At 44.0% G+C, this 14,130-nt stretch overlaps 1 protein-coding gene across 2 annotated transcripts in view; it reads right to left on the bottom strand.

Moving 5' to 3' along the window:
• LOC308468814 (connector enhancer of kinase suppressor of ras 2-like) overlaps nucleotides 1-11,548 on the bottom strand; it is a 317,637-nt gene extending 306,089 nt beyond the window's left edge. Inside the window, exon 1 of one of the 2 annotated variants that reach the window (XM_080991239.1) lies at nucleotides 11,224-11,548. In XM_080991239.1, coding sequence (XP_080847365.1) covers nucleotides 11,224-11,290 — 67 coding nt within the window. In that variant the 5' untranslated portion in view covers nucleotides 11,291-11,548. The remainder of the gene's footprint in view (nucleotides 1-11,223) is intronic. The other variant, XM_080991238.1, reaches the window with a different exon arrangement.
• Nucleotides 11,549-14,130: the final 2,582 nt, after the last annotated feature.

Here is a 14,130-nt window from a genome sequence, read left to right as displayed (position 1 = left end):
TTAGATAATCATCTCCAACTGGTCTAAAACCAATATACCACTTTTATAGGTCATGGGATTACCTCCAGAGAACCTTGGGTATTGTAGTTCAGTGAGATGCTTGCTGTTAAGATATCCCTACCCATCTTCTCCCCCCAAAAGCATACAATTCCCAGGATTCCCGGGGAAACGGGAATGACAATTAAGCTGTTTTAGGTCTCTCATGTGAATATGCTCTCAGTAAACAGAAATGGCACAGTGCATATGAGAGGATTAAATGTGGAAGGAACTAATAGCAGATACAAAGCCGCTTGGCGAGAATATGGTATAATGTGCTCTGGTGGAGGAAGGGGCAAATATGTCAATTTTGGTTTCTCCCAGAATCTCCTTTTTTCCAATCTTCAGTTCAGTTGTCCACAGTGGTTTGCAAGATAGATAGATAGATAGATAGATAGGTAGACCTCATGAAAATTCACCAGCATTTCTCCTAATATATACCTGGGGAAGGGCCATAGCTCAGTGATAGAGCAACTGCCTTGCATGCAGAAGATCCCAGGTTCAATCCCCAGCATCTCCAGTTAACGACTCCTGTCTGAAATCATGGTGAGCCATTGGCTGTCAGTGTAGACAATACTGAGCTAGACAAACCAGCAATCTGACTCAGTATAAGGCAGCTTCCTGTGGTCCTAGGTATGCACTTTCTCCTAATATTCACTATTTTGCAGAGCATTTGTGTTCATTATTTTCAATAGTATGTGCATTTTAATGCAAACTCTACCCCAGCTTCGCCATTTTTGTACACATCACTGGGCTACAGAACTGCATTTGAAAATTCAGAAAAGTGCAGATTTTGGAGGGTGGCTATGTTTCAGTTTGCTTATTGATTTGGGAAGAGTGAAGCGGGTAGGTTCCCCTTTAAAATGTGAAGTGGACTGAATTTCTGCCCCATTCCTGGTCTGGCATTCCGTGGTGCATTACCATTTTTATGCACTGCGTTCTGCAAATCTCGGAGACTCCCTTTCCATGACACATTGCTACAAAGCAGGTAGTGACTTAATGAGAGGCAAAGGAGAGAGACTGAAGAAGGGATTGCCAGAAGCTGCATGAGGTGAATGTTAACAAGCCCATTCACGTCATCAGCATCTTTGCTCCCTGCTCCCATCCTTCTACCCCCCCCCCCTTTTATGAACCCTATTGGAACCAGGGAATTACGTACTAAGGAAAACCCTTCTGCTGAGAACATGTAATTATTCTGGGCAAGGATCAATGCAACATGGTTAATCAATTTACCAACTGAATTTGCTTGTATTTTTCTTCTTCGTGGCTGCAGCCTGGCTGAGAAAGGAGGGGAGGTAGAATTAGGAATGAGGGTGAGAAACTGGGTTTTGCATTTGTGAAATGGGGCATTTATAGCTGAGCATTCATTATCACTGGAACCTCCAGAGCTTTTGGCAGGCAAAACACTGCTATCAATCAGCAGGACTTGGAATAAATGACTCCATATGAGGCTATTACTTTAAAAGGTGCATTTAAGAAGGAGCTGATCTTATATATTTACGTGCACACACAGCTGTTTAATCACCTTGCAGGCTGCCGAGAACCACAACTGATTTTGTTGCTGTTTAACTTGAAACATTGTGATGTCACACACAGAACCATTCATTTATACACATATGGTGCTCTCTTGACTGCAAAAGAAACACATCTGAAGGAAAACAAAAATTGGCTGCTCACAATTCTCAATGAAATTTTGCAACTGTGATTCTAAAATAAATGCAGCAACAACACACTTATACATTTCATTTAACAATAAGCATGCCTAAAAATGTATTACTGGAAGCAGACAGGATGCTGCCACAATCTGGGTAGGGGCTGGAATTCCAGAGGTCTATTGTGGGGGATTCCCAACCCCTCCCTGCAACAAATAATGGTTTCAGAAGAAGGGTTGTCCTCAGAACTGCTGCAATGGCTGCAAGAATTTCCCTTCTGTGATTGCTCTGATATTGCTGATTATCAGACCCCTCCACCACCACGCCAGCTGAAGTTATTTGCATTTTGAAAAATCTGCATCTGAGATACAAAGATCCATATAACTCTGTGCCTGATTTGGCCCTGATTTTCCGGTGGTTTCAGTTTAAAACATTGTTTAATAGTTAGCTGTCATTTTATTCTGCAGTATTTCACTTCAAGTGCTACTTGATGGCAAAGAACATTTTTTTGGGGGGGAGCGCAGTTACCATCTGTGTGCATGTATTTATATAGATATAAAAATGTGATGAGCATAGGAAGCTGCCTTATACCGAGCCAGACTCTTGGTCCATCTAGCTCTTTGCTGCCTGCACAGGCTGACAGCAGCTCTCTTGAGTTTGAGGCAGGGAGCTTACCTAGAGATGCCAGTCACTGGCCCTGTGACTTTCTCCATGAAAAGCAGAGACTCTGCCATTGTGCTATGGCCCTTCCAAGAAAATTTATGGTTTTGCTGAATAGAGGTGCAAAACCATGTGGAACAGTTACTATCTCCAGCACATAGCTAAACTAGGGAGCACACTCCCACAGGGGGCCGTGATGGTCACATGGTTTCAGCATATTCATGGAGGAGAGGACTATTGGTGGCTATTAGCCATGATGCCTATGTGCTGCCTCCATAGAGGCAGTAATGCTTCTGGATACCAGTTGCTGGAAACTTCAGGTGGGAACACAACAGCTTTAGGGCTTCCCACAGGAACCTGGGAAGAGGATGCTGGACTAGATGGACCCAGCAGGCTCAAGTTCTTGTGCTATGTTCTTCACGAGGTTGCACGGCAAACAGGGATTTCTCTCTAAGCTAAAATGCCAGCATACTCCCTGAAGCTGCACAGTGGGAATTGGGAAATTGCAGTTTGTTAGACTATAACTCCTCGACCCCCTCAGGGGCAGATGGAACATCAAAGTGCACTTTGCCATCTCACATGATCAGCAAATGCAATAGAACAGCTACAGAATATATCTTAAGAACCTAGGAAACACTGTGCTGGCCCATCTAGTTCAGAATTCTATTCTCACCATGGGCAACCAGAGGCCTCTGGGGAGCCCCAAAGCAGAACCCGATCACAACAGCACCCTTAGCAAATGACAGTTCACTGAATTTCAATTTGCATGCTGTTGTGGGAGGTATGAATCAGGCCCCATCTGCCCCATCTGCTTAAACCAGTACAGTGGTACCTTGGTTATCGAACGGCTTGACTCCTGAACAAATCGGCTCCCGAACGCTGCAAACCGGAAGTGACTGTTCCAGTTTGTGAACATTTTTCAGAAGCCGAACATACAGAGAGAGCCAGTGTGGTGTAGTGGTTAAGAGCGGTGGACTCGTAATCTGGGGAACCGGGTTCCCGTCTCCACTCCTCCACATGCAGCTGCTGGGTACCTTGGTCCAGTCACACTTCTCTGAAGTCTCTCAGCCTCACTCACCTCGCGGAGTGTTTGTTGTGGGGGAGGAAGGGAAAGGAGATTGTTAGCCACTTTGAGACTCCTTAGGGTAGTGATAAAGCAGGATATCAAATCCAAACTCTTCTTCTTCTTCTTCTTCAGTGCGGCTTCTGCTTGAGTGTAGGAAGCTCCTGCAACCAATTGGAAGCCGCGCCTTGGTTTTCGAATGGTTTCGATAGTTGAACAGACTCCCGGAATGGATTAAGTTCGAGAACCAATGTACCACTGTATCTTATCACTGTTACAGTCATGGCTTCCCCCAAATAATCATAGTAATTGTAGTTTGCTAAGGGTGTTGTGAGTTGTTACAATACACCTGTTCCCCTTACAGAATCAAAACCCCCAGCGTGGTTTAACTAACGACCCTTCCCCAGGGATTGTTCTGTGAGGGGACTAGCAGTCTCCTCCTAACAACTCTTGCCACCCATAACAAACTACAGTTCCCAGGATTCTTTGGGGGAAAGCCATGACTATTTAAAGTAGAAAACTGCTTTAAATGTACAGTGCAGATGGGGTCTTAATCAGCATCCCTTGGAAGCTGAACATGCTCAAGTCGTCATTGCTGCTTTGGGGTTCTTGCCCTCTCCACTTTTTAGGGATCAGTTTTGTACTTCTTCTAACCCCAGGGTCCCCTGTACCTACCTCCTGTGCAAGTCACAACCACTCCTGCAAGTGCACCTGCTGAAACTTCCCCATCATTTTGCTTGCTCTGTGCATACAAAGGCACATACAGTAGTACAAAGCTATTTGGAATCTCAGAAACAAGTTGTATAGAAGGAGCCTTTAAAAAAAATAATTTCTCAAAGTACAGTGGTACTTCAGGTTGAGAACTTAATTCATTCTGGAGGTCCGTTCTTAACCTGAAACTGTTCTTAACCTGAGGTACCACATTAGCTAATGGGGCCTCCTGCTGCCACTGTGCCACCGCTGCACGATTTCTGTTCTCATCCTGAAGCAAAGTTCTTAACCCAAGGTACTATTTCTGGGTTGTTGGAATCTGTAACCTGAAGCGTCTGTAACCTGAAGTGTCTGTAACTTGAGGTACCACTGTATCTCACAAGCTTTGCAGGGCATCTGCAATGTGGAAATCAGAGGGTGTTTGTAAGACATATATAAGGGGGGGTGCATGTGCCCTATTTGTTGATTCTCAGATGCCCAGGGAATCAAAAGGAAAATAGAAAGAATACTTTATTGAGTGGCCATGGGGCTCAAACCAGGAGTCTTATGTATGACACACTGGTTATGAGAACATATTAAGTTGCCTTTTACTGTCAAACCCTTGGCCAACCTGATCTACTCTTTCTAGCAGTGGGTGTCCAGGAAGTCAAGCTCAGGTCTAAATTATAGTAACCATTTCTAACTTGGCATCTGTACATTTTAATTCAAATCAGTTCAGTTCAATTCAATTTATCTACTGCCCATTGGTGTGTATACATATCAATTAGTACATGCAGATTTTATGCAGATATGTGTCCTCTCATGTGTGTGTGTTTGTGCAATGCATTAAAAAAAAAAAATTGTGGGCAGGGGTATGATGCAAAGATGGGCAATCTAGGTTGCCCTTTGTGCCTCTGAGGAGCCAGACCACCCACCATGCTCCTGCTCATTGCTATTGTCTTCTTCAATGCTTCTGTTGCTCTATGGGAGGCCTGAAGATTTGAGAAGGGGTGTGTGTGTGTGTGTGTGTGTGTGTGTGTGTGTAAAATGAATATGCAATACATTTAGCTGCCAACTCTTGCCAGTTCCTGCCCTGGAATAGGCTTATATGTGAACATTAATGATCTCCGGCAAGTTCCAAAGATCTCAGAAGCCCACTTTGAAGATATTTGGAGCAGGCCTTTTAAGGTGGCTACCTCTGTTCTTTGGAATAGCTTTCTTGCCGGGATACAGCAGGTGCACACTGTCTGCGGTTTCCCGAAACAACTGAAGGCAATTTCCCCCACCCAACAGGTTTTCGCAGCCGGATATCAAGTCTTTGCTATGAGTGTCTATTTTGCATTGCTTTAGCTTTGTTTTAAATGTATCAGCTGTTTTGGGGGGGGGTGTTTTTTTTAACTGTTGTTGTTTTGCCATTTTTAATTGTGTATCACCTTGAAGCAATTGTGTGAATGGTAATTAATAAATTGATGATGATGATGATGATGATGATGATGATGATGATGCTAACATCTCTTATTTTTTAATACAGCATGGTGAATCTGCAGCCACCTTGTCATGGAATCCACACCCACCTCTGTCCTGTGCTTGGTGAAATCTCTTGTTTATGTCACACTGCATCTCAGTTTGTTTGCTTGTTTATTCATTTATTGCATTTATATCCCACCTTCCCTCCCAAAGATGCACAGGGCAGCGGCAAACACACCAGCAATAAAATAACAAAATAGTAATGAAACAACTTATCCAAAACCAACCAAACACAATCACATACTTGCACAGATAATACTTTCAAGGTGCTAGGAACAGAAATGTTCAATCATCGAATGCCTGGGAAAACAGCATTGGTTTAAAATTCTTCCTGAAAGGGGGTGGGGAGATGCACTTCACAAGGGAGGGCATCCCACAAATGGGGGACCACCACTTTAAAACCCTTTTCGCAGGTCAGGGCCAACTGGGCAGCACTTGGTGACACTACCACCAACAAGGACTTTCTGCTGATCATAGGGTCTGAGATGGTTGATATTGGAGAACATGCTTTTGGGGATACTTCGATCCCAGGGGTTTGTTAGTACTTACACCTTGAATTGGACCCAGCAGGCCCATGCCCCATAAATAACCCAGAGATGCATTTTAAATAAAAGGACACATTCTACTCATGTAAAAACACGCTGATTCCCGGACCGTCTGTGGGCTGGATTTAGAAGGCTATTGGGCTGGATCTGGCCCCCGGGCCTTAGGTTGCCTACCCATGGATTAGACTTACAAGCTGAACAAAGCTTGAACTGCTCACTGGACTAGGATTCAAAGAGATAAGGAAAATTCAAAGATGGGGCTCTACAATAAGTAGAATGCACTGCAAGGAGACATAAATTTTGGAAATCTGAATGAGTTCACACTAGTTAATTCTAACCTGAATGAAGTCTCAACAGAGAGAAACAAGGAAGCCTCATCATTTGACTATCTGAGCAGGTTTGCAAAATGTAGAAGTTGAATTAGTTGGGGGGGGTGTGCAACTGTCAGGGGTCCTGTACCTTTACCTTTTATACCTTACCACCACCACCACTTTGCTCTATAAGCCATTGACCCCTCAGAGGTGCACGCAATACTAGTGGACATGGATTGACAACTTTCCTTTCTCTCTTCCACTAGCCCTGTTTTCCATGCCTTTTAACAGCAGCCATACACACAGGCATTTTATTTATGTTGGCAATTATCTATTATCCTACCTTTCCACTCCAGAGCAAAATGCTCAGGGCAGCTAAGACCATAAATTTAAAAGCAATATATACAATACAGCAGTTTTAAAAAACACAATGAAAGATACAGCAGTAAATTAAAAAAGCAAACAAACTTACACTGAGGAGGAACATTGTAAGCTGCCTTAATACCAAGACAGACCACTTGTCTCTCTAGCCCAGTGTTGTCTACTCTAATGCTCTTCTATGTTGGGTCCCCAGATGTTGTTGGAGTGCAACTTCCATCATCCCTTACCCTTGGCTAAACTGGCTGGGAATGATGGGAGTTGTAGTTCAGCAACACCTGGAGATGCAAGGAGATACATTTCCATCCCCTGCCACTGGCTTCTTTTTTAAACTGGATATGCTGAATAGATGCTCAGTTCCTCATTTTTCCTGCATTTAGCTCAGTTCTCTAAAATTTCACATCAGTGTGTGTGTGTGTGTGTGTGTGTGTGTGTGTGTTATGAAAATAAACCAGCATTTTAGGGCAAATTTCTTCTAAGATGTGCATTTTTGTGTGCAGTTTTACCTAATATGCACACTTTTTGCAAATGTATAATGGATTTTAAATGCTAGTTCCTCCAATATGTACATTTTGTTGCACACTTTACCTGAGTATACGGATTGTTCTACACATTGCTTGGTGGAAGAACTGGAGTGCAAAACTCAGAAAAGTGCAAATTTCTAATGATGGATGTTTCGGTTTGGGAACTAGGTAAGTTCATACTGAAATGAGAACAGAATCAGATTTCTCCCCTGTCCCTCCATTCTGCCAGGCAAAGCAGGTGTTCTGCAACTAAGCTATCCTGAAAGGAGCAAAGGGGGTGTGGGGTGGTGGGATCTGGTTGAAAGCCTTCTGAAACAGAAGAGTCAACAGATACCCATGGGAAGCCTATAAAGAAGAAGCTAAAATGATTTCCCAGAACAAGGACATCCTGGGTGTTGCATCAAAGAAACTCCCATAGAGGAGTGCCATGTCAAACCTGAATCCTAAATACTGTCAAGACTCATTTGCTTCCTTGGAGTAAGATTGCAATTGAGAAAAACAAATGTGTGCATCTGCACTGAGCTCCGTAGAATATTCACCAGTTTTGATTTTCAGAAAACTAGCAATTTTGGCAGAGTAGCACCCCCCCCCCCGCCTGCAAACAAGGCTCAGATTCTGCAAATATTTACACTTTTCTGAGTACTATTTGGCTGCTGCTGCTGCTTCCTCTTCCTTCCTTCCTGAGTCATATGGGTGATGCCCCCAATCTGGAATCGCATAGTAAATGGGAAGTTATTGTGATGCTGTGTCTTAACATAGTGGTGGCATTGCCAGACACCTCTAAATAAAGTCAGGCAGGTCAGCACAACCAATCAGTTTTGGCTACAAGACAATGCTACTGAGGGCGATTTTTGAGCCTCATGCAAAATATGATAAGCAGCTTCAGCTCTGCCCTAATTTGGGCAAGTCCTCAAGTGGCCACACTTAACATTTTAGCTGCAAGATAATATTTAATGAACCTTTTTCTCCTGTTTGGCTGCATAGCTCATGCCATTATATCTGTTCATTGGTATGGAGCAAATGCTAAAGGAAAAATCTAATCCTTTGTTGGTAGCAAGAGCAATAGGGGGCTTTTGTGTGTGTAAATGAAGCCTACATGTCTGTGTGCACTCAGAAAGCCCCCTACTGAAGGAAAGTCCTGTCTGCTGCTACACACGCTCCAGTTTCATCACGCAAAATTTCATTTTGAAATAATAGCCCATAATGCTGAAAGGAATCCCCTTGCATTTGTTATATCACGATGTGCAAAGAGATAAAGACACAGAAGATCTATAAGCGCACCATAGCATGTTTTAGCAAGCAACTTAGGGTCAAACTTGTTGCAATGGTGGCAGACCCATGTGTTAAAACTGGTAAACTGCTAAATTTTTATGAAGTGGTGGGGAAGGGGGCTATTTAATCCTTACTTACACAAACACACATGCACACACACACACACACAGAGAGAGAGAGAGAGAGAGAGAGAGAGAGAGAGGAGAGAGAGAGAGAGTGAATTCCCCCTACACACTTTTCTCCTGCTGCAACTTTGACTCGGAGAATAGGGGGAGCAGGTTTGGAGCTGGAAGGAAAAGAGTTGACAGGCAGGATCTCAGCACCCTCCTGCACAGCATTTTTCACCCCCAAATTCCTCTTGCATCACATAAATTTGGCACAATTTGCATCCAAACACGTGGACTCTGCTATCATAATCATACTTTTAATCATAATTTTAATCATACTTTGTCTGATTAAATCCTAAGTGTTTGGGATAAGTAAGAGTTGTGCCCTTATATGTCATTCCAAAAAACTGTTTGCACACATAGAGGATGAGAAAAGTGCTCATTCCACTGGTGGTGGATTTTCTTTCTCAGCTATGTTGTAAATATAAAACCAAGATCTATCTGGAATCCAGCAACAAGTACTATTATTAATATTTATTTATTTATTTATTTATTTATTTAACCATGCCTCCAGTAGTGTTGTGACCCATTCCATCATACCACCTGCGTTTTGGAAATGTAACATTTTCTCTACACCCACAAAACCTTTGAATACAGTAACAAAGCTAAACAGTAGGATTCTTCCCTCTTAGACACCAGTGCTCTATTTTAATGGTGTCCCAAGACCTTGTTAATTTCAAGACTTTTCCTGGCTTAGCCATAATGGAATAATGACCCCCTCCATGAGGGTCAAGAAATGGATTCTTGAGAAGCCAAGTTTTTGGATTCTCCAGATGTTACCCACCCATACGAGGGCTTATGTTGAGGGTACAAGTGTGTTACAGCACAACACATACTATCTTGCTGGCAAGAAGAGTTGCACAAAACTGTTGTGTGTCTGAATAGTGGCAGTTTTGCAGAGTAGAAGCAGGGAGTACATTCCACCCAACTCAAAAATTGTCCCTATGCATAACCATGTAGAATTATGTCATGAAATATAAACAGTTTTGGACTCCAACTTGGGCCATATATTGAACTGAATTATATTGTGTATCATATTTTGTACATCTCTTTTGGAGATCAGGGCTATATTAATTGCATACAAACCAATGTCTGGTTTAATAGTAAAGGAATTTTAAAAGGAAAAGGTGATGGCCCTTCAGTATAATACTACATGCAGATATGCACACACACACACACACACACACACAGCAATATAATGAAGGCCTGTGTATTGCATATGCATATATAAATAGAAGTATATTGCTTGTTACCGTGTGTCCCTACATCACAAAGAAAATGTTTCACCAGAGTTCATTTTGTAAAGCAGAAAATGTAAGTACTTAGCTTGCTCCTTAAGGCCAGCCCTTTCTCGCAATGTAGGTCTCCACAGATACATACTATTGCTTGCACCCCCCTCCTTACTCAGGAAAAAAGAAACAAGATTCATTGTGTTCAGAAAAGTACTTCAGTGCCTCCTGTCCAAATTAATGCCCACTGATACCATAGGCTGAGTTTCCAGATAGAAAACATGGGTTTGGTATGGTGGTAGTGACTACACAATGCATGGTGTGGGTGCGTGTGTGTGGAATCCGTAATTCCTGCCAAGTTATCCTGAAGAGTTTCTCCTGCAAGGTTGTTCTCAGGTGTCCCTTGCTGCTCCCTCGTTGTACTCTCCATATATGGCAGGGGCTGCACTGTCCACAGTACTGGGGCGGGTTGTGGGGAGATTGTCACGGAGGATGCATGACACAAAATACAGAGAAGCTACAAGCAAAGCTGGGGAGCCCAGACTCTAAGCAACCTGTACATGGCTCAGGAATCAAGGGTGTCATCCTCCCATCACTAGATATATGCTTGAATCCACACACACACACACACACACACATACACACATGCATACTAGTGCTGCAACCTACTGCATCAAATCACCTGTTCCGAACACATCAGAGATAATCAGGGCATTTTTTAAAGACAGCCAGGCATAAGATCATTACACTGTGCAATGGCTAAATGGGGAGAGGGAGGTGTCTTCTGCTTCTTAGAGCACGGGCACATTCTACAGTCCCGCCAGGGTTTGGGCTCACACATGCAATCAGCTCTCAGCCAAGAGGTTCCAGTGGCACTTTAGCATTGGAGTGTCAAATTAAACACACGCACGCACGCACGCACACACCAACAACAGCCTGTCTCCATTCAGTCGTGCCTCTTTCTCAGTCAACTCGCTTGCATGAGACAGCATACCGATCTTCAAAACTGAGAGAACTCTGCACATTGGAAGGAGCAGGGGCTGGGATCACAACAATGCATCATGCCTAAAGCGCAGGTTATGAAAGGCCAGCGGGGAGAGGAGAGAGAGAGAGAGAGAGAGAGAGAGAGAGAGAGAGAGAGGCAGATTGCAATATAGAAATACTCTTACCTTTCATCCAATCCACTACTTGTTTGGGCATCCACTTGCTAATAGGTTCCATAACGAGGGCCATCATCAGACCACTTTATCGTTCACACGAGGAGGAGGAGGGAAAATATTGAGAAAAAGAGGAATGGGAAGCAGGAAAGGAAAAAAGAGAGAGGGGTGGGTGGGTGTGAGGGAAATGAAACGGATCTCTCAGAGCATGGCTAGAGGAGAAAGCGGGAGGATTTCACGATGCAGTCCAAAGATGAGCTGACGCTTTGTCCCTCCAGCTTTTCCCTGCACTGATTCAGTAATGTATAAAATTACGCTGCTTGATCAGCTCTAGCACCTCCCCTGCCGCACACAGCCAGCAGCCCTCTAGAGCTCACTGAATCAGGAAATGGTGCAGTGTGTCTCTACTTACTTACGAAAAAGAAAGGGGGGGGGGAGAAAGAGGCAGTCTCTACACCCAATGATCTACTTATTTAGGCTGGCACAAATATGAAATTACAGTGCACACTTCAGCTGTTCCAGCCGCCCCTCTTTCCCCCTGCTATTCCAGCCTCTAGAGCTGGATTTTTGACTAGCTCTGGGGATCACGGATGAGAGAGGAGAGGGAGGGAGGGAAGACAAGGGGTGGGAGGGTGGGAGAAGACGAATGCAAAGATAACGATATTGCTAGCTGGAACTTGATAGCGGATTGTCTCTGTTCAGCGGCAAAAGATGCTGACTGTCACTGAAGAATTAAAAGAAAGCATGATAGCGTGTGGCAGCTGGCAGCAAAAAAATAAATGCTGAGCATCTTCATATACACAAATGCAGGATGTCACCAGCAGCATCTATAATCATGTAATTCAAAGCGTCACATGCAGGAGCGGGACTGAGAACCGTACCAAGGTAGCCCTTGTCCATCTCAGATTAGCCCCTCTCAGTGTTCGGAGACCCCAGTGCCCTTTTCTCATTTCTGTGCCTCGTTTATGGCAAAAGAACAGCATCACCTCATGAATCCTCTTCTACACTGTCATTGGCCACAGGCTGCAATATAAGAAGTCCAAGGTAGTGCATGGTTTATTTATTTTTTAAGTCTCCAGCATTTAATTCCTTCTGAAATTCACTGGAGATTTTACACACACACACACACACACACACACACACACCCTGCAGAAGCTAAACTTCTGCTGCTTGGAAGAGGGGTTATTATAACATGAGAAGAAGGGTTTGCACTGGATTCATTGCTCAAGTAGGTGTGCTTCTGAAGCTCTATGGAGAACTTTGTATTTCACAGAACATATGTCCTCTGTCAGAGGGTTAAGCGACTGCACACCCTGTGATTATCTGTCTTCCACTGTCCAAGGTGGGTTGGTCACAAGATGCTCACTTTCATGGAAGAAGGAGGGGGAGAGGGAAGAGAAGTAATGGACCACAGCAACATCCTTCCTGCCTCTGGAACAGCAGCCTCTTGCTTAGAATTCTGCATGGTTTCTCTCCACCCCAGCCCCCAGCCCTGGGCATGTCAAGGCAACAACTTCCTTCTTCCATAGTCAGGCAACATAGCATAATATTGGAAGCATACAGGGTCTCCTCCAAATGTTGCCTGCTGGAGCAGCACATATGTAGGACTTCTGAGGAGCATTAAATCAGCTTCTGCAACAGTTATGGGAAACCCTGTGGCCCTCTGAATTTTACAAGACGCCGAGTCCCAGCTGCCCTAACTAGCATTGCTGTTGGTCAGGACTGATGGGAGTTGTGGTTTAACAACATTTGTGAAGGCAGAGGTTCCCCTATCTCTATTCTAGAAGGTTTGCACATTTGAGATGAAAAATGGAGGTTCAGCACAGGCAAACACATTTTTTGAATACTTCTGAGAAGAAGCTAAAAGAACTTTGATAAGACATAGCAAGAGAATGCTGAGGGATGCTGCACATATCTAGGAATACAGAGAAATGTCACAGGGGAAAACACACCTGCATAGGTAAACCTTGAACATAGGGATCTGGGTGCATATTGAGGGATTCCTTCATGCTGTCCTACTCAGGGGAAATCTGTAGTTGGCAAGAGATGGTAATTTCCAATGAAACTTCACAGATAACTCCACTCCCTTAAGTACTGTTATTGGTTCCTGCAGGGATGGGTGACCTGTGACCCTCTAGTGCAGTGCTGAAGCAATGATTCTTCAACATCAACTTTGTTGGACTGGTCATGTTGTGCAGATGCCTGCTGATCATCTTCCAAAGCAACTACTCTATTCCGAACTTAAAAATGGAAAGCCTAATGCTGGTGGTCAACAAAAGAGGTTTAATGACTGTCTCAAGGCAAATCTAAAAAAATGTAGTATAAACACTGACAACTGGAAAACACCAGCCTGTGAGCGCTCCAGTTGGAGAACAGCCTTTACCAAAGGTGTCATGGGCTTTGGCAAATCCACACCATAATCAACTCCTGCCCGGAAACCAATGTCCCCACTGTGGAAGGACGTGTGGATCCAGAATTGGCCTCCACAGTCACTTACGGACTCACTGTTAAAACCATGTTTATGGAAGAATCTTACTCGGCTACGAGTCATCGCCAAAGAAGAGAAGAAGAGAAGAAGAGAAGTTGTTGGACAACTAAAACTCCCACCAGCTCCAGCCAGCATGGCTGATGGTCAGGAATAATTGCGAACTACAGACTAGTAACGGTTGTGGGGTTACAGGTACCCCATCTCTGACAGACGGGGACACACAAAGTGTTTCTTTTTTAAAATCAAGACTCCTTAAACTCCATTTCTCACTGCCTTTCTTCCTACCCAGGGTGACCCTGCCCAATGCCTGTCCCTCAGAGTGAGTGTGTCATGTAGGGCGGTACCTTGGCAGCCACAGTCGCAGCTTCTCCTCATTGCCTGCTCTCCAACAGCCGCTATGGGCTGCCCAAGAGAATAGGCCAGCAGCAGTA

This window comes from Podarcis pityusensis (assembly GCF_964106645.2).
Source record: "Podarcis pityusensis genome assembly, chromosome: Z".
Classification (NCBI taxonomy): Eukaryota; Metazoa; Chordata; class Lepidosauria; order Squamata; family Lacertidae; genus Podarcis; species Podarcis pityusensis.
Note: the sequence above shows the minus strand (reverse complement) of the source record. Positions and strands in the feature narration are given on the sequence as shown.